This window comes from Lampetra fluviatilis, chromosome 64 (genome assembly GCF_964198595.1).
Source record: "Lampetra fluviatilis chromosome 64, kcLamFluv1.1, whole genome shotgun sequence".
In the NCBI taxonomy this organism is placed as follows: Eukaryota; Metazoa; Chordata; class Hyperoartia; order Petromyzontiformes; family Petromyzontidae; genus Lampetra; species Lampetra fluviatilis.
In genome coordinates, this window is record NC_136338.1 from 4,668,770 (window position 1) to 4,689,740 (window position 20,971).

General features: G+C 49.5%; 1 protein-coding gene across 2 annotated transcripts in view; it reads left to right on the plus strand.

Annotated features, from left to right (window-relative positions):
• Nucleotides 1-2,317: 2,317 nt before the first annotated feature.
• LOC144951839 (ethanolamine kinase 1-like) overlaps nt 2,318-20,971 on the plus strand; it is a 74,379-nt gene continuing 55,725 nt past the window's right edge. Inside the window, exon 1 of one of the 2 annotated variants that reach the window (XM_078882169.1) lies at nt 2,318-2,615. In XM_078882169.1, the coding sequence (XP_078738295.1) occupies nt 2,472-2,615 (144 nt within the window). In that variant the 5' untranslated portion in view covers nt 2,318-2,471. The remainder of the gene's footprint in view (nt 2,616-20,971) is intronic. The other variant, XM_078882170.1, reaches the window with a different exon arrangement.

A 20,971-nucleotide genomic window follows, 5' to 3' on the forward strand; every position in this document is an offset into this window, starting at 1 on the left:
CACATCGTCACAAATGTCAGAACCCCCCCCCCCCCCCTTTAGGTGCGTGACGTCATTTATGGACGGCCCCTAATGTAATTTAGTTGACGGGACCAACGGGACGCCGGGCTTTTATAATAGGTTTTAAAAGTTCAGCTCCCCCCCCAACCCTCACGCTCATCAAATCTCACTCCTCCTGACGAAGGCCCATTGTCTGAAACGTCGGCAGACGTGTAATTCCTGCGAGAGAGTTGCAGCTGATGATTGTGACGTCACCGCGCAGCGCAAGCTCGGTGCAAAGTGGTGCGTGGTGACGTCACCACGCCTCACGGGACCCTATTTCAATGGTGCGCGATGACGTCACCACGTCGCACGGGACCCGATTTCAATGGTGCGCGCTGACGTCACCACGCCGCACGGGACCCGATTTAAATGGTGCGCGCTGACGTCACCACGTCGCACGGGACCCGATTTCAATGGTGCGCGCTGACGTCACCACGCCGCACGGGACCCGATTTAAATGGTGCGCGCTGACGTCACCACGTCGCACGGGACCCGATTTAAATGGTGCGCGCTGACGTCACCACGTCGCACGGGACCCGATTTAAATGGTGCGCGCTGACGTCACCACGTCGCACGGGATCCGATTTAAATGGTGCGCGCTGACGTCACCACGTCGCACGGGACCCGATTTAAATGGTGCGCGCTGACGTCACCACGTCGCACGGGACCCGATTTAAATGGTGCGCGCTGACGTCACCACGTCGCACGGGACCCGATTTAAATGGTGCGCGCTGACGTCACCACGTCGCACGGGATCCGATTTAAATGGTGCGCGCTGACGTCACCACGTCGCACGGGACCCGATTTAAATGGTGCGCGCTGACGTCACCACGTCGCACGGGACCCGATTTAAATGGTGCGCGCTGACGTCACCACGTCGCACGGGACCCGATTTAAATGGTGCGCGCTGACGTCACCACGTCGCACGGGCGCGTTTGAAATTGTGCGCGATGACGTCACCACGTCGCACGGGACCGGTCAAATGGTGCGTGGTGACGTCACCACGCCGCACGGGACCCCGGTCGGGACGAAAACGTCACCCGACCTTTACACGGACCACTTTGAAACGTGTGTTGTGACGTCACCGCAAACGCACGACGACTAATTACGCTCCCGCGCGATGACGTCACCACGCCCAAGGTGAATCGGCCACCGTGCGTGATGACGTCAGAACACCGCCCAAGGGGGTCACTTTGTGCGTGATATCACGAGACGCGCGCTAATGTGCGCGATGACGTCACGACGCACGGGGGGGGGGGTTGAGCATCGTGACGTCACGAAGCAACGACCCGAAGACGCGAACAGACAGAGCGCGATGACGTCCGAAGAAGGAAGTTGGGGTGGGGGCTTTGCGCGATGACGTCACGACGCACGGGAGGGGGGGAGGGGTACGAGCCTCGTGACGTCACGACGCAACGATCCGAAGAGACAGCGCGCGATGACGTCCTGAGATTGAAGTGTGGTGGGGGGTGTATGTATGCGGGGGGAGGAGCTGGCTATGCGTGATGACGTCACCACGCACAGAGTGTGTGTGTGGAGTGTGTGTGTGCGGAGGGAGGGGCTGGCTCTGCGTGATGACGTCACGACGCACACAGTGTGTGTATGCGGGGGGAGGGGCTGGCTCTGCGTGATGACGTCACGACGCACACAGTGTGTGTGCCGGGGGAGGGACTGGTTATGCGTGATGACGTCACGACGCACACAGTGTGTGGGGGGAGGGGCTGGCTATGCGTGATGACGTCACGACGCACACATTGTGTGTGCCGGGGGAGGGACTGGTTATGCGTGATGACGTCACGACGCACACAGTGTGTGGGGGGGAGGGGCTGGCTATGCGTGATGACGTCACGACGCACACATTGTGTGTGCGGGGGGAGGGGCTGGCTATGCGTGATGACGTCACGACGCACACAGTGTGAGTGGGTGGGAGGGGCTGGCTCTGCGTGATGACGTCACGACGCACACAGTGTGTGGGGGGGAGGGGCTGGCTATGCGTGATGACGTCACGACGCACACATTGTGTGTGCGGGGGGAGGGGCTGGTTCTGCGTGATGACGTCACGACGCACACAGTGTGAGTGGGGGGGAGGGGCTGGTTCTGCGTGATGACGTCACGACGCACACAGTGTGAGTGGGTGGGAGGGGCTGGCTCTGCGTGATGACGTCACGACGCACACAGTGTATGTGTGTGTGGGGTGTGTGGGGGGTGTGTGTGTGTCGTGGGTGTTCGAGCCGAGTGACGTACACCGCGATGACGTCACCGAGCCTCTATAAATATCGCGGCGCGCGCGTCTCGCGGCGGTAGTCGAGCGAGCGACGAGCGAGGAAGGAAAGAAAGGAAGGAAGGAAAGGAAGGAAGGAGGCGAGTAGGAGAGAGCGAGAGAGAGGAGGCGTCACCACCACCACCAGCAGCAGCACCACAAGGGCGGAATGGCGACTCGTATCCACGTACCCGGCTCGCCCACCGTGCCCAAGCTGCCCGTGTTCGTGCACGAGCACGACTTGGAGGCGGGAGCCCTGCAGCTGCTCAAACACGTGAGGCCCGAGTGGAAACCGGCGGACGTGAACATGAAGGTATTGTTTATATACATTATAGATACATTATAGATACATTATATATATTATTGTTTTATTTTTATTATTTTATTACTTCCATTCTACGTGATGACTTTACCGAAAGAACCAAGAAGATGAATCCCTGCAGTCACGAAAGCTTTAAATCGAAACATTATATATACATTATATATACATTATATAAAGATCCCCCGTATAGCCTTAACAGACTGTAGGGGCAAGTGCTGTTAGCGAGCAGCACCTATGAAGGCCGGCACGGCACACGAGGGGGTGGGTGGCCAGCACCACGCCCGGCCGCCTTTGTCTCCCCAGTGGCGATGTTTACTACACACCGCACCAGATACTCATTTGAGGCTGAGTCGACCTAGGGGAGGCCCAGGACCGGTTCAGATAATCGTCACCGGTGTTAGCCGTGAGCGGGAATCGAACCAGGGTCGCCAGGTTCATAGCGCAGCGCGCTAACCGCTGCACCACCGCTCCCCACATACATTATATATACACTATATATACATTATATATACATTATATACACACACGCTTATGCTTCTCTTCACCTCGCCACCCGTCAACGGGTCGTCTCGTCGTCCTTAAAACACATTTTTTATTTTTTCGCGTCTCTGATGTAGCTGTCACCACTACCGCCGATGTCGTTTCTACGTTTCTAGCCGCAGCCGCCACTCGCCGTTCCCAGCTACACTCGCGCCTCGGTTAGCCGGGGAAGGGAGCGAGTACCACCATCACCACCATCACCACCATCATCATCACCACCATCATCATCACCATCATCATCATCACCACCACCACCATCATCATCACCACCACCATCATCATCATCACCACCACCATCATCATCATCACCACCATCATCATCATCACCACCATCATCATCATCACCACCATCATCATCATCATCACCACCATCATCATCATCACCACCATCATCATCATCATCATCACCACCATCATCATCACCACCACCACCACCATCATCATCACCACCACTACCACCATCACCACCACCATCACCACCACCCCCCAGAGTCTCGGCCTCCTCCCCACGTCAACCACCCCACCCCTATACGGGGGATGTTTTACAAACCCACGGTCCCCCCCAACCCAGCGTCACCACTCTCCCTATCCGCGCTACGATATCTACCGGCTCTGTCGGTCACGTGGCGTCGGGGCAGACCATCCTCTCCCCCCCGCCCCCCGCGTGATCGCGGCTCAGCCAATGGGAGGTGAGCGGGGGCGGTGGTGGGGGGGGGCTGTGACGTCACCCCATTCCCCCCCCCTAAGGTCTCGTCCGTTGCCATGGGAACGGACTTGAACTTGAGGCCTATGCGAACCATTTTAACGTTTGTTGTGAACTAAGACCGAAACTAAATGTGTAAAACATTACATTTAATTACCAGGGTAAGGGTCTCGAACCCAGATGAACTACGCAGCTGTTTGACAGAGGCGATGGCGCGTCTTGTGGAACATTTCTAGCAGCCGAATGGCCCCCAAACAGATAAACTCATGAATTTAACACGTGTAAGGCTTTCGCGACCGATATTATTCATAATAAAGGTGTTTTGGGTCAGATCGCGTTATTTATAAATGTGTCGTAACCCTCCACCACCCGACACGGCCAAGCTGTTGTTGATTCTCTCTTCAGCACACCACCGGTGGGCTAAAGAAGTCCATTAATTTGTCCTTTGAAAAACGTGACACATTGTTTTACTGTTTGGCCGTTTCGGGTGGTGGAGGGTTACGACACATTTATAAATAACGCGATCTGACCCAAAACACCTTGATTATGATAGGAACCCATCATAACAATTGTGCACGGCCCACTGGTCTCGTACGTGCATAACAATATATGTATCTAAACGCACACACACTCGCAGACGACATCATTATACTAGCACCACACGCAAACAGGAAATCTCGTTGCTTTACGATGTTCTGTGTTCATATTTAGTTTGTTGCGGTTGCAACCTGAACCTTAAGAGCCGCATGGCTCACAGGGATATACCTCATGAATGAACTTGAACTTGACTCCACGAGCACAACCACTAGCAAGGCCACTGTGTCTCCACTAGCACAACCACTAGCAAGGCCACTGTGTCTCCACTAGCACAACCACTAGCAAGGCCACTGTCTCTCCACTAGCACAACCACTAGCAAGGCCACTGTGTCTCTACTAGCACAACCACTAGCAAGGCCACTGTCTCTCCACTAGCACAACCACTAGCAAGGCCACTGTGTCTCTACTAGCACAACCACTAGCAAGGCCACTGTCTCCACTAGCACAACCACTAGCAAGGCCACTGTGTCTCTACTAGCACAACCACTAGCAAGGCCACTGTCTCCACTAGCACAACCTCTAGCAAGGCCACTGTCTCCACTAGCACAACCACTAGCAAGGCCACTGTGTCTCCACTAGCACAACCACTAGCAAGGCCACTGTGTCTCCACTAGCACAACCACTAGCAAGGCCACTGTCTCCACGAGCACAACCACTAGCAAGGCCACTGTGTCTCCACTAGCACAACCACTAGCAAGGCCACTGTCTCCACTAGCACAACCACTAGCAAGGCCACTGTGTCTCTACTAGCACAACCACTAGCAAGGCTACTGTGTCTCCACTAGCACAACCACTAGCAAGGCCACTGTGTCTCCACTAGCACAACCACTAGCAAGGCCACTGTGTCTCCACTACCACAACCACTAGCAAGGCCTCTGTGTCTCCACTGTGTCTCTACTAGCACAACCACTAGCAAGGCCACTGTGTCTCTACTTGCACAACCACTAGCAAGGCCACTGTGTCTCCACTAGCACAACCACTAGCAAGGCCACTGTGTCTCCACTAGCACAACCACTACCAAGGCCACTGTGTCTCTACTAGCACAACCACTAGCAAGGCCACTGTCTCCACTAGCACAACCACTAGCAAGGCCACTGTGTCTCCACTAGCACAACCACTAGCAAGGCCACTGTCTCCACTAGCACAACCACTAGCAAGGCCACTGTGTCTCCACTAGCACAACCACTAGCAAGGCCACTGTGTCTCCACTAGCACAACCACTAGCAAGGCCACTGTGTCTCCACTAGCACAACCACAAGCAAGGCCACTGTGTCTCCACTAGCACAACCACTAGCAAGGCCACTGTGTCTCCACTAGCACAACCACTAGCAAGGCCACTGTGTCTCTACTAGCACAACCACTAGCAAGGCCACTGTCTCTACTAGCACAACCACTAGCAAGGCCACTGTGTCTCTACTAGCACAACCACTAGCAAGGCCACTGTGTCTCCACTAGCACAACCACTAACAAGGCGACTGTGTCTCCACTAGCACAACCACTAGCAAGGCCACTGTGTCTCCACTAGCACAACCACTAGCAAGGCCACTGTGTCTCCTAGCACAACCACTAGCAAGGCCACTGTGTCTCCACTAGCACAACCACTAGCAAGGCCTCTGTGTCTCCACTAGCACAACCACTAGCAAGGCCACTGTGTCTCTACTAGCACAACCTCTAGCAATGCCACTGTGTCTCTACTAGCACAACCACTAGCAAGGCCACTGTCTCCACTACCACAACCACTAGCAAGGCCACTGTGTCTCCACTAGCACAACCACTAGCAAGGCCACTGTGTCTCCACTACCACAACCACTAGCAAGGCCTCTGTGTCTCCACTAGAACAACCACTAGCAAGGCCACTGTGTCTCTACTAGCACAACCACTAGCAAGGCCACTGTGTCTCCACTAGCACAACCACTAACAAGGCCACTGTGTCTCCACTAGCACAACCACTAACAAGGCCACTGTGTCTCCACTAGCACAACCACTAGCAAGGCCACTATGTCTCCACCAGCACAACCACTAGCAAGGCCACTGTGTCTCCACCAGCACAACCACTAGCAAGGCCACTGTCTCTACTAGCACAACCACTAGCAAGGCCACTGTGTCTCCACTAGCACAACCACTAGCAAGGCCACTGTGTCTCCACTAGCACAACCACTAGCAAGGCCACTGTGTCTCCACTAGCACAACCACTAGCAAGGCCACTGTGTCTCCACTAGCACAACCACTAACAAGGCCACTGTGTCTCCACTAGCACAACCACTAGCAAGGCCACTGTGTCTCCACCAGCACAACCTCTAGCAAGGCCACTGTGTCTCCACTAGCACAACCACTAGCAAGGCCACTGTGTCTCCACCAGCACAACCACTAGCAAGGCCACTGTGTCTCCACCAGCACAACCACTAGCAAGGCCACTGTGTCTCCACCAGCACAACCACTAGCAAGGCCACTGTCTCTACTAGCACAACCACTAGCAAGGCCACTGTGTCTCCACTAGCACAACCACTAGCAAGGCCACTGTGTCTCCACTAGCACAACCACTAGCAAGGCCACTGTGTCTCTACTAGCACAACCACTAGCAAGGCCACTGTGTCTCCACTAGCACAACCACTAGCAAGGCCACTGTGTCTCTACTAACTAGCACAACCACTAGCAAGGCCACTGTGTCTCTACTAACTAGCACAACCACTAGCAAGGCCACTGTGTCTCCACTAGCACAACCACTAGCAAGGCCACTGTGTCTCCACTAGCACAACCACTAGCAAGGCCACTGTGTCTCTACTAGCACAACCACTAGCAAGGCCACTGTGTCTCCACTAGCACAACCACTAGCAAGGCCACTGTGTCTCCACTACCACAACTACTAGCAAAGCCACTGTGTCTCTACTTGCACAACCACTAGCAAGGCCACTGTGTCTCCACTAGCACAACCACTAGCAAGGCCACTGTGTCTCTACTAGCACAACCACTAGCAAGGCCACTGTCTCCACTAGCACAACCACTAGTAAGGCCACTGTCTCCACTAGCACAACCACTAGCAAGGCCACTGTCTCCACTAGCACAACCACTAGCAAGGCCACTGTCTCTCCACTAGCACAACCACTAGCAAGGCCACTGTGTCTCCACTAGCACAACCACTAGCAAGGCCACTGTGTCTCCACTAGCACAACCACTAGCAAGGCCACTGTGTCTCCACTAGCCCAACCACTAGCAAGGCCACTGTGTCTCCACTAGCACAACCACTAGCAAGGCCACTGTGTCTCCACTTGCACAACCACTAGCAAGGCCACTGTGTCTCCACTAGCACAACCACTAGCAAGGCCACTGTCTCCACTAGCACAACCACTAGCAAGGCCACTGTCTCCACTAGCACAACCACTAGCAAGGCCACTGTCTCCACTAGCACAACCACTAGCAAGGCCACTGTGTCTCCACTAGCACAACCACTAGCAAGGCCACTGTGTCTCCACTAGCACAACCACTAGCAAGGCCACTGTGTCTCTACTAGCACAACCACTAGCAAGGCCACTGTGTCTCCACTAGCACAACCACTAGCAAGGCCACTGTGTCTCTACTAACTAGCACAACCACTAGCAAGGCCACTGTGTCTCCACTAGCACAACCACTAGCAAGGCCACTGTGTCTCCACTAGCACAACCACTAGCAAGGCCACTGTGTCTCTACTAGCACAACCACTAGCAAGGCCACTGTGTCTCCACTAGCACAACCACTAGCAAGGCCACTGTGTCTCCACTACCACAACTACTAGCAAAGCCACTGTGTCTCTACTTGCACAACCACTAGCAAGGCCACTGTGTCTCTACTAGCACAACCACTAGCAAGGCCACTGTCTCCACTAGCACAACCACTAGCAAGGCCACTGTCTCTCCACTAGCACAACCACTAGCAAGGCCACTGTGTCTCCACTAGCACAACCACTAGCAAGGCCACTGTGTCTCCACTAGCACAACCACTAGCAAGGCCACTGTGTCTCCACTAGCCCAACCACTAGCAAGGCCACTGTGTCTCCACTAGCACAACCACTAGCAAGGCCACTGTGTCTCCACTTGCACAACCACTAGCAAGGCCACTGTGTCTCCACTAGCACAACCACTAGCAAGGCCACTGTCTCCACTAGCACAACCACTAGCAAGGCCACTGTGTCTCCACTAGCACAACCACTAGCAAGGCCACTGTCTCCACTAGCACAACCACTAGCAAGGCCACTGTGTCTCCACTAGCACAACCACTAGCAAGGCCACTGTGTCTCCACTAGCACAACCACTAGCAAGGCCACTGTGTCTCCACTAGCAAGGGCACTGTCTACACTGTGTCTCCACTGGCACGGCCACCGTGTCTACACGTGTCTACACTATCACGGCCACACTGGCACGGCCACCGTGTCTACACGTGTCTACACTATCACGGCCACACTTGCACGGCCACCATGTCTACACGTGTCTACACTATCACGGCCACACTGGCACGGCCACCGTGTCTACACGTGTCTACACTATCACGGCCACACTGGCACGGCCACCGTGTCTACACGTGTCTACACTATCACGGCCACACTGGCACGGCCACCGTGTCTACACGTGTCTACACTATCACGGCCACACTGGCACGGCCACCGTGTCTACACGTGTCTACACTATCACGGCCACACTGGCACGGCCACCGTGTCTACACGTGTCTACACTATCACGGCCACACTGGCACGGCCACCGTGTCTACACCGTATCTCCACTATCACGGCAACCGTGTCTCCACTATCACGGCCACTGTGTCTCCACTGGCACGGCCACCGTGTCTGTGTCGGTCTCCCTTAATCGACAAGTAATTTGACCTGAAGTTGCGGCTCTCGTAGATGTTGTTATGTTCGCGCAGAAACCCGTTTCCATCGCAGCTGCGTGCATGAATACGTAACGATGCACGTGGGACCGTGTTTGGACGTCCACGATCAATGTTTATGATCGTGCAAAGTAAAAAAAATTCGCACAGCGAACGCATGTCAATTAAGCCCCTTTCCATCACGCTTGTCTAACCCGGTTATCTGGGTTAACATTTCGTGCCATTCGGACGGAGGGCGCCACGCACGCACGCACGCGCAGGATGGAAATGGCACGCTGCCCCTAGTTCCAGTGCTTCGCAGTGTTCGCGTCACCACGGTGCAACCAGTCTGCTGCAGAAAACCGACTGGAAAGCGGTGGGACCCCTCTGCCGTTCGCCCTCTCCGTCTGTCGCGAAACGCTCGGTGCCGTGAGGTGCACGTCGCCCTCCACCCCCGGCCCTACTGGCACGGCCACTGCGTGCGCGCAGTCGGGTAAACGGTGCGCTGTGGCGAGCGAGACGCCGTGGAATGAGCACGATTGAGACGCACGGGTCTGGCCGAGGTTGTGCATGTACGTTGGAACTTCTTCCGCGCCACCGTACGGAGCTCATCCGGAGGTGCCGAGATGCTTTCGTCGATTGCGCGGCTCGCGAAACGGGGGAGATGCTGCCCACGATGGACTTCCCGCCCCCTCCCCTCCGCCGTGGGGAGAGTCGTGTCTGGGCCGTGCATTCCAGGCGATGAGTCTCGCAACGAGCTCGGAGCGACTTTGAAATCTCTCAAGCGATCAACCCTCGGGCGTGAGACACCACTACCCCCCCCCACCCGGCCATGTCAAATGAAACTGCGGTTTCGCTAACCTTAACCAATTCTGCCGAACGGCCTGGATGGGTTGATGTGCCCCCCCCTCCCCCTTATCGCCGCTTGCCGCAAAGGTTCAGGCCTCGGAATTTAGCTGCCCTCCCTGTTTAATACTGCGGTCTTAACCATAGAACAAGTAAACCCGTGAAAACAAAGTTTTTCACTCTAAATCCTTTATATGCGTGGCATCGGGGCGGCTAGAGTCCTCTCGTCCTCTGGCTTGAGATGGCTGCCACCTATGGGTCAGATGATTGTCTGGCACCATTAAGCAATTGGTAATTAAATAGAATTATTTTTTTCCTAACAAGTGGAAAATTTTGGAAAAAAATTTTCACGAAAATAATTTGTCACGCACAAAGAGTCTGTGTGCAAAATGTCAGCTCGATTGGATCACGGGAAGTGGGTTAAAAAACGACCGAAAGATTTGCACGGTCCTAAGCAAGCAAGCGAACTTAATATAAAGGATTTAAAAACTGTCGTGCGCCGCGCTCTTCGCTCGGAGGTAGAAGCTAAACATCCCGTGGACGTCGTTCAAGGAATGCTTAGGCCCCCCGTCAGGTGAGCCGGCTTTACGATCGCAATTTGAATGACAACAAAAATGTAACTCGAACTTATTCGACCGGGAGAAACGCCCCTGCCAACATTGCCCACCAAGGATTGAAAAAAAAAAGTAATCCCAAGACTCGGGCCGACCCCTGGACATGCTAATCGGTCGTAGCGATGGCGAGGAATTTCGCACGATCACGGCTTGAGCGTGGGATCACGGGCCCCGGGGTGCATAGCTCTTCCCCGGTGGAGGGGGGGGGGGTAGAATCATCGCTTAGCCTGCTTCGTCGTACTTTTCATTGGCACGTGGCTGACCTTGTGCTTGACCAACAGTGCCTGCCACACAGGTGACTAAACACCTTCTTAAATTTGTGGTTGTGGCCCAATTGACACCCCCTTCCCCACCACCCCCGCCGCGAACTGGCAACACGCACACACGCGGGGAGGTGAGGCTCCACTTTTCGATGTAGAGCACGAAATCGCTTCGAGCGGACGCCGGAGTTTGTGCACAGATGGGTTGAAAAAAAAAATGTCCACCCACTCTTGTGCATCCATCGGCCGAAATGAGCGGTGAGCGGACAATTTCCGCCGGCTCCCCCCACGTCCGATCCTCCGCGTTGAAGGAAAAAAAAAAGCGCTCCTACGCAACCCAATCGGCAGCGTGGCCTTCGGAGAGCGAGCGCGTGTGTGCATCTTGTTAGCAGGATTGGTTCTCAAAGCTGGACCGGTTTCGGCGTGCAGTCGGGGGGGGGGGTGCTCGCTTGAAACAATGTTGGTGAACTGTCCAGCGGTTTTATCGGCTGGGTTCGGTGTCGACATTTAGTGTCTCAGCAGCAGCAGTGGAGTCGGGCTCGCTTGAACCATTGCTTTGCGTGAACCACCCAGATGTTTTGAGGCAAAGGACCCGTTCCCAGAAGACTTGTTCAAGTTCATTTATTAGGTATAGCCCTGTGAGCCATTCGGCTCTTGAATCGGGTGCAACCGCAACAAACAAAAAACTAAAACATGAACAAAAAAACATCTTAAAGTGAATATGTGACTGAGTGCAAACAGAAAATCCAAGAAAATCCAGTAAAATATTGCAGAAAAAACACCGTACACAAAAATGTGCAAAAATCCCAGTGGGATGCAAGTCAAACAACAACAACAACCACACGGCAACTTAGATTAAGGCCATCAGTCTAACTCTGTACTACAACAAGCAAACATGGCCAAACCAAAAAACTTCTCGAAAATCGCCAAAATAAAGCCATAAAAGCAATGAAACAACAGTGGTCATAGGAACTGTGACCGAATTTTCACAATAAACGACGTAAACAACATGTACTACCAAACTCTGCAGCCTTAGCTGGCTGCATGAGTCACTCCACAACAGCAGGAACATCAGTCGGAGTGTCAACATTTTTCAATGCACCTTTAAGATCAGCACACTAAATCAAAACACAGATCATACTTTGCAGCGATCATCCGGAGCGAAACATTTTATTTTAGGCCACTAAATTGCAGTGGCAGCTAGGGATGTACAACTCCTCTAGAGCAGTTTTGAGTGAAGATCTCATAGGTAGTGATTGTGTGTGTGGCTAGTGGATTGTGTAACAAAACAAAAAAAATGGTTCAATTCTAGATTTGAAGCTTTCGTGGCTGCAAGGATTCATATTCGTAGGTTTTTTCGGTAAAGTCACGTAGGTAAAAAAATGTAATTAATTAAAGTAAAATAAAATAAAAATAAAAATCACGACGTTTCGATTGTAACACAAGCAATCATCATCAGGTATAAATGGAATAGCAACACGATGATCTCCCTCTCTGTACCTGTGTTACACTCTCTCTATGTATCTTGGTGATATCTGTCTGCTTATATGTCTGTCTATAGTTTTTCTGGTTAGAATTTTTTGTTGCTATTTCATTTATACCTGATGACGATTGCTTGTGTTGCAATCTAAACGTCGTGATTTTTATTTTATTTTGCTTTTATTAATTTAAATTTTTTACCTACATGGTGACTTTACCGAAAAAAACCTAAGAATATATAAAAAAAATGGTGTTTATGTGGTGCCACTAATATGGGGAAGGATAACTTATTGATATTATCATTAATCTTGTTCACGTTCGTCACGGTGCCGCTTAAATTCTCGTGCTTCGTTACGCGAGGGAGTTGCGCGTTTAGTTTTTTTTTGCCAGCGGCTCTGCTCCTTCTGCACATCCAGTCGACGAAGCAACGGAATTGGGAGTAAATCTCGTGGCGGGTTCGGGGGTTCGCCACGCTTTGACTCCGTGCGACTCGTCTGGCGTGGCCATTGGACGACTTTTTTAAATCCTTTATATTAAGTTCGCTTGCTTGCGTGGGTGCTTGCTTGCTTGCGTGCTTGCTTGCTTAGGACCGTGCAAATCTTTCGGTCGTTTTTTAACCCACTTCCCGTGATCCAATCGAGCTGACATTTTGCACACAGACTCGTTGTGCGTGACAATTTATTTTACACTTTTTAGGTAAATTTTTTTTATATTTAATTACCAATTGCTTAATGGTGGCATGCAATCATCTGACCCATAGGTGGCAGCCATCTCAAGCCAGAGGACGAGAGGACTCTAGCCGCCACGCATATAACGGATTTATAGTGAAAAACTTTGTTTTTACGGGTTAAATTTTTTCTTTTTGAGAGTGGGAGAGCGGGAGAGTGGGCGTCAAAAACGACAACGCGTTTTAAATTCTAGACAAGTCGCCCGGTCCCATGCTCGCTGTAATTGCCGGCAAAACATCGCGGTGCTCCAATTGTAGCGTGACGAGGAAAAAGATTCTCCCCGTACAGCCTCGGTGTAGTGTAGAGCGTATTATGTATGCACGTTGAACATATTTCACACCAGTTTAACACGTAGCAGGCTTTCGCGACCAATATTATTCATAATCAACGTTTTTGGGTTTAGATCGCCGCGTTATTTATAAATGTGTCGTAACCCTCCACCCCCCGACACGGCCAATCGGTAAAAAAGTGTCACGTTGACAAAAGACAAAATAGTTCACTGCTTTAGCCCACCGGTGTGTTGAAGCGTGAAACCACAACATTTCCAATTTGAGTTGCACGACGTTTAGAATTGCCCGATGATGCTGGATGCAATTACCAGCGAAACGTCGTGCTACTCAAAACTTGTAAATGTTGTGGTTTCACGCTTCAACACACCGGTGGGCTAAAGCAGTGAACTATTTTGTCTTTTGTCAACGTGACACTTTTTTGCTGATTGGCTGTGTCGGGTGGTGGAGGGTTACGACACATTTATAAATAACGTGATCTAACACCCAAAAACGTTGATTATGAACGTTTCACACCGTACGTAGGCGACCGAGCTCATCGGAGGTGCGGGAAATATAACTTAATATGCGCAATGTTTCCTTACGTAATACAGCGTGTGGTGGTTGTTGTTGTTAATTAATTATTCTCCTTTCATGTATTGTCAATAATCAAATCATTATTCCCTTATGTTAATTACATACTTTTTATACGATATATTGGCAATAATTAAACATGATGTTAAATGGTTATGTAATAATATATTACCCTCAAGACAAAGATCCCCCGTGTAGCCTTAACAGACTGGAGGGGCAAGTGCTGTTAGCGAGCACCTATGAAGGCCGGCACGGCACACGAGGGGGTGGGTGGCCAGCACCACGCCCGGCCGCCTTTGTCTCCCTAGCGGCGATGTTTACGCACCGCACCAGGTACTCGTTTGTGGCCGAGTCGACCTAGGGGAGGCCCAGGGCCGGTTCGTGTCTTTCTGCACTGGGTGTTGGCCGTGAGCGGGAATCGAACTCGGGTCGCCGGGTTCGTAGCGCAGCGTAGCGCTCACCGCTACACCACCACTCCCCGTAGCTAAACACGCACACACACACAGGCACACGCACACAGGCACACGCACACAGGCACACTATACACACACACACGCGCACACAGGCACACTATACACAGACACTACACGCACACACACAGGCACACTATACACACACACACACTACACGCACACACACACAGGCACACTATACACACACACACACTACACGCACACACACACAGGCACACTATACACACAGGCACACTATACACACACACACACACACAGGCACACTATACACACACACACACTACATGCACGTACACACAGGCACACTATACACACACACACTACACGCACACACACACAGGCACACTATACACACAGGCACACTATACACACACACAGGCACACTATACAGCCGCAAACACACACAGGCACACACACACAGGCACACTATACACACACACTACACGCACACACACACAGGCACACTAAACACACACACACACTACACGCACACAGGCACACTATACACACACACACACTATACACACACGCGCAGTGTTAACTGGTACTCGTCAAACATCCCAATGCCGGAGAATTACCTGCAAACTACTCGATTGGAATGGCAATAGTTAATGGCATTTAAAAGCCCAAACTCCATCCATCTCAACACTGCGGCATTGCTACACCGCTCTAGTGATGTCGCCCCATCCCTTCCCTACCTTATGGTATGGTATCCTCTGACGGTGTTAGGGCTTATCTGCCGTGCCTTTGCTGCCAGCCTTTTGAATTGCTTGAGTCCCTTCCCTCTGTCATTTTCAAGCAACCCCAAGGCTTGAAAAGGCGGTCACGGCCACCCTTTATTGCACGCGGGACGTTTTTGCTCGCAACTATCTGATTGGGTGACGTGTCAGCGACTGGGGCCGCGTGTAATAATTGTTGATGACGATGGTTTACATCCGTGCAAGGTGCAGTTTCGTCTGAGGGTCTCGGTGCGTTCCGTTGTGTGGAAAGCAGGCAAATGATTAGGGGCAGCCAGCTGTGAATAACCAAAAACTAAGGAGGTGAGTTGAGGGGCTGATTTAAATATCTCTAAAGGTCATGGTTCGTCTTATCTCGGAGGCCAAAACGCGTTCCATAGTCTTGGAGCTGCACTGGTAAAAGCCCGATGACCCCCAGCAACGGAGCCTTGACCTCGGGAGTACTTGGAAGAAAGAGATGAGAAGATATCATAATAGTAGGTTTTTACCCTTTTAACTGGTACAAAACTGACACCTTTATTCAAGGCATCATGTTTGCAATGACCACAACACAAGTAGTCAAAAAAAGCAAACAAAAAGAAGCAACTCTGATAAGGATGATAATATGCACTGTCCTTGAAGTTGATTGGCCCACACCCGAGACGGCTTTCTTTAGAGCCTAGTCCCCATTGGTGTAGGGCCAGATGACACCAGAAGGCGTACAACTCAAACACAGTGCAATATCAGAGTATTGAGAGCTCGGGGTAAGCATTTACACTATGAGATCTCTTTTACCAGTGGCAAAATATAATAGTAGGTTTTTACCCTTTTAACTGGTACAAAACTGACACCTTTATTCAAGGCATCATGTTTGCAATGACCACAACACAAGTAGTCAAAAAAAGCAAACAAAAAGAAGCAACTCTGATAAGGATGATAATATGCACTGTCCTTGAAGTTGATTGGCCCACACCCGAGACGGCTTTCTTTAGAGCCTAGTCCCCATTGGTGTAGGGCCAGATGACACCAGAAGGCGTACAACTCAAACACAGTGCAATATCAGAGTATTGAGAGCTCGGGGTAAGCATTTACACTATGAGATCTCTTTTACCAGTGGCAAAATATAATAGTAGGTTTTTACCCTTTTAACTGGTACAAAACTGACACCTTTATTCAAGGCATCATGTTTGCAATGACCACAACACAAGTAGTCAAAAAAAGCAAACAAAAAGAAGCAACTCTGATAAGGATGATAATATGCACTGTCCTTGAAGTTGATTGGCCCACACCCGAGACGGCTTTCTTTAGAGCCTAGTCCCCATGGGTGTAGGGCCAGATGACACCAGAAGGCGTACAACTCAAACACAGTGCAATATCAGAGTATTGAGAGCTCGGGGTAAGCATTTACACTATGAGATCTCTTTTACCAGTGGCAAAATATAATAGTAGGTTTTTACCCTTTTAACTGGTACAAAACTGACACCTTTATTCAAGGCATCATGTTTGCAATGACCACAACACAAGTAGTCAAAAAAAGCAAACAAAAAGAAGCAACTCTGATAAGGATGATAATATGCACTGTCCTTGAAGTTGATTGGCCCACACCCGAGACGGCTTTCTTTAGAGCCTAGTCCCCATTGGTGTAGGGCCAGATGACACCAGAAGGCGTACAACTCAAACACAGTGCAATATCAGAGTATTGAGAGCTCGGGGTAAGCATTTACACTATGAGATCTCTTTTACCAGTGGCAAAATATAATAGTAGGTTTTTACCCTTTTAACTGGTACAAAACTGACACCTTTATTCAAGGCATCATGTTTGCAATGACCACAACACAAGTAGTCAAAAAAAGCAAACAAAAAAAAGCCGTCTCGGGTGTGGGCCAATCAACTTCAAGGACAGTGCATATTATCATCCTTATCAGAGTTGCTTCTTTTTGTTTGCTTTTTTTGACTACTTGTGTTGTGGTCATTGCAAACATGATGCCTTGAATAAAGGTGTCAGTTTTGTACCAGTTAAAAGGGTAAAAACCTACTATTATATTTTGCCACTGGTAAAAGAGATCTCATAGTGTAAATGCTTACCCCGAGCTCTCAATACTCTGATATTGCACTGTGTTTGAGTTGTACGCCTTCTGGTGTCATCTGGCCCTACACCAATGGGGACTAGGCTCTAAAGAAAGCCGTCTCGGGTGTGGGCCAATCAACTTCAAGGACAGTGCATATTATCATCCTTATCAGAGTTGCTTCTTTTTGTTTGCTTTTTTTGACTACTTGTGTTGTGGTCATTGCAAACATGATGCCTTGAATAAAGGTGTCAGTTTTGTACCAGTTAAAAGGGTAAAAACCTACTATTATATTTTGCCACTGGTAAAAGAGATCTCATAGTGTAAATGCTTACCCCGAGCTCTCAATACTCTGATATTGCACTGTGTTTGAGTTGTACGCCTTCTGGTGTCATCTGGCCCTACACCAATGGGGACTAGGCTCTAAAGAAAGCCGTCTCGGGTGTGGGCCAATCAACTTCAAGGACAGTGCATATTATCATCCTTATCAGAGTTGCTTCTTTTTGTTTGCTTTTTTTGACTACTTGTGTTGTGGTCATTGCAAACATGATGCCTTGAATAAAGGTGTCAGTTTTGTACCAGTTAAAAGGGTAAAAACCTACTATTATATTTTGCCACTGGTAAAAGAGATCTCATAGTGTAAATGCTTACCCCGAGCTCTCAATACTCTGATATTGCACTGTGTTTGAGTTGTACGCCTTCTGGTGTCATCTGGCCCTACACCAATGGGGACTAGGCTCTAAAGAAAGCCGTCTCGGGTGTGGGCCAATCAACTTCAAGGACAGTGCATATTATCATCCTTATCAGAGTTGCTTCTTTTTGTTTGCTTTTTTTGACTACTTGTGTTGTGGTCATTGCAAACATGATGCCTTGAATAAAGGTGTCAGTTTTGTACCAGTTAAAAGGGTAAAAACCTACTATTATATTTTGCCACTGGTAAAAGAGATCTCATAGTGTAAATGCTTACCCCGAGCTCTCAATACTCTGATATTGCACTGTGTTTGAGTTGTACGCCTTCTGGTGTCATCTGGCCCTACACCAATGGGGACTAGGCTCTAAATAAAGCCGTCTCGGGTGTGGGCCAATCAACTTCAAGGACAGTGCATATTATCATCCTTATCAGAGTTGCTTCTTTTTGTTTGCTTTTTTTGACTACTTGTGTTGTGGTCATTGCAAACATGATGCCTTGAATAAAGGTGTCAGTTTTGTACCAGTTAAAAGGGTAAAAACCTACTATTATATTTTGCCACTGGTAAAAGAGATCTCATAGTGTAAATGCTTACCCCGAGCTCTCAATACTCTGATATTGCACTGTGTTTGAGTTGTACGCCTTCTGGTGTCATCTGGCCCTACACCAATGGGGACTAGGCTCTAAAGAAAGCCGTCTCGGGTGTGGGCCAATCAACTTCAAGGACAGTGCATATTATCATCCTTATCAGAGTTGCTTCTTTTTGTTTGCTTTTTTTGACTACTTGTGTTGTGGTCATTGCAAACATGATGCCTTGAATAAAGGTGTCAGTTTTGTACCAGTTAAAAGGGTAAAAACCTACTATTATATTTTGCCACTGGTAAAAGAGATCTCATAGTGTAAATGCTTACCCCGAGCTCTCAATACTCTGATATTGCACTGTGTTTGAGTTGTACGCCTTCTGGTGTCATCTGGCCCTACACCAATGGGGACTAGGCTCTAAAGAAAGCCGTCTCGGGTGTGGGCCAATCAACTTCAAGGACAGTGCATATTATCATCCTTATCAGAGTTGCTTCTTTTTGTTTGCTTTTTTTGACTACTTGTGTTGTGGTCATTGCAAACATGATGCCTTGAATAAAGGTGTCAGTTTTGTACCAGTTAAAAGGGTAAAAACCTACTATTATATTTTGCCACTGGTAAAAGAGATCTCATAGTGTAAATGCTTACCCCGAGCTCTCAATACTCTGATATTGCACTGTGTTTGAGTTGTACGCCTTCTGGTGTCATCTGGCCCTACACCAATGGGGACTAGGCTCTAAAGAAAGCCGTCTCGGGTGTGGGCCAATCAACTTCAAGGACAGTGCATATTATCATCCTTATCAGAGTTGCTTCTTTTTGTTTGCTTTTTTTGACTACTTGTGTTGTGGTCATTGCAAACATGATGCCTTGAATAAAGGTGTCAGTTTTGTACCAGTTAAAAGGGTAAAAACCTACTATTATATTTTGCCACTGGTAAAAGAGATCTCATAGTGAGAAGATATCAATTTGGTTATTTCGGTGAAGTCGCCTGATGACGACCGCTTGTGTTGCGATCGAAACGTCGTGATTTGTTTTATTTTATTTTATTTCTAATCTACGTGACTACCGAAAGAACCAAAGAGTGTGGATTCCTGCAGTCACGAAAGCTTCAAATCTCTATTTCCTCAATAAGTAATGTGGGGCTAACCCGTTGATAAGCTTTATTAGATTCCGATTTAAAGCTTTCGTGACTGCAGGGATTCATCTTCTTGGTTCTTTCGGTAAAGTCACGTAGAAGGGAAATAATAAAATTAAAAAAATAAACATAATAAAATTCAATTCTCACGACGTTTCATTCAGACGTCATTCATTCAGACGCTGTCTTCCCGACAGACCTGTTCTTCACCTGAGGACGGCTGCTTGCGTTGTGGCCGAAACGTCGTGAGAATTGTATTGTATTATGTTTTATTTTTATTATTTTATTATTTCCCTTCTACGTGACTTTACCGAAATAACCAAGAATATGCTTCAAATCGCTTTAAACTATTGTCATTGTAGTGCGTATTTAATGTGGCGCTGCACTCTGATGTTTTAGGAGAAAACATTTATTAAAAAGTCTATTTAATTAAGTAGAGCGTCTTCTTGGTTATTTCGGTAAAGTCACGTAGAAGGGAAGTAATAAAATAATAAAAATAAAACATAGTAAAATAATTCTCACGACGTTTCGGCCACAACGCAAGCAGCTGAAACGTCGTGTGAAGTATTTTATAATGTTTTATTTTAATTATTTTATTATTTCCCTTCTACGTGACTTTACCGAAAGAACCAAGAAGAAGCTTTATTAGGTCAGTACGTATGTTGAATCGCTTTTGCACCGTACCTCGCTGACCGTGCTAATGAGCGCCACGGTGGCAAGATGTGAACTACCTCGCCCGGTACACAGGAGGTCGTGTGGGTTCGATCCCGACCTTGACGCCAGCTGCTGTATATTTGGAGTTTGCGTGTGTCTCTCTATCATCATCATCACGGTGGCTAGGAGATGTTAACTTCCTCGCCTGGTGTACAGGAGGTCGTGTGGATTCAATCCCGAGCCTGACGCCTGCTGCTGTATATTTGGAGTTTGCGTGTGTCTCTCTATCATCATCATCACGGTGGCTAGGAGATGTTAACTTCCTCGCCTGGTGTACAGGAGGTCGTGTGGATTCAATCCCGAGCCTGACGCCTGCTGCTGTATATTTGGAGTTTGCGTGTGTCTCTCTATCATCATCATCACGGTGGCTAGGAGATGTTAACTACCTCGCCTGGTATACAGGCGGTCGTGTGGATTCAATCCCGAGCCTGACGCCTGCTGCTGTATATTTGGAGTTTGCTTGTTTGTGTGCTTTTTCCGGTGGTCGTGTGGATTTTTCTCTCGGGTTCTGCGGGT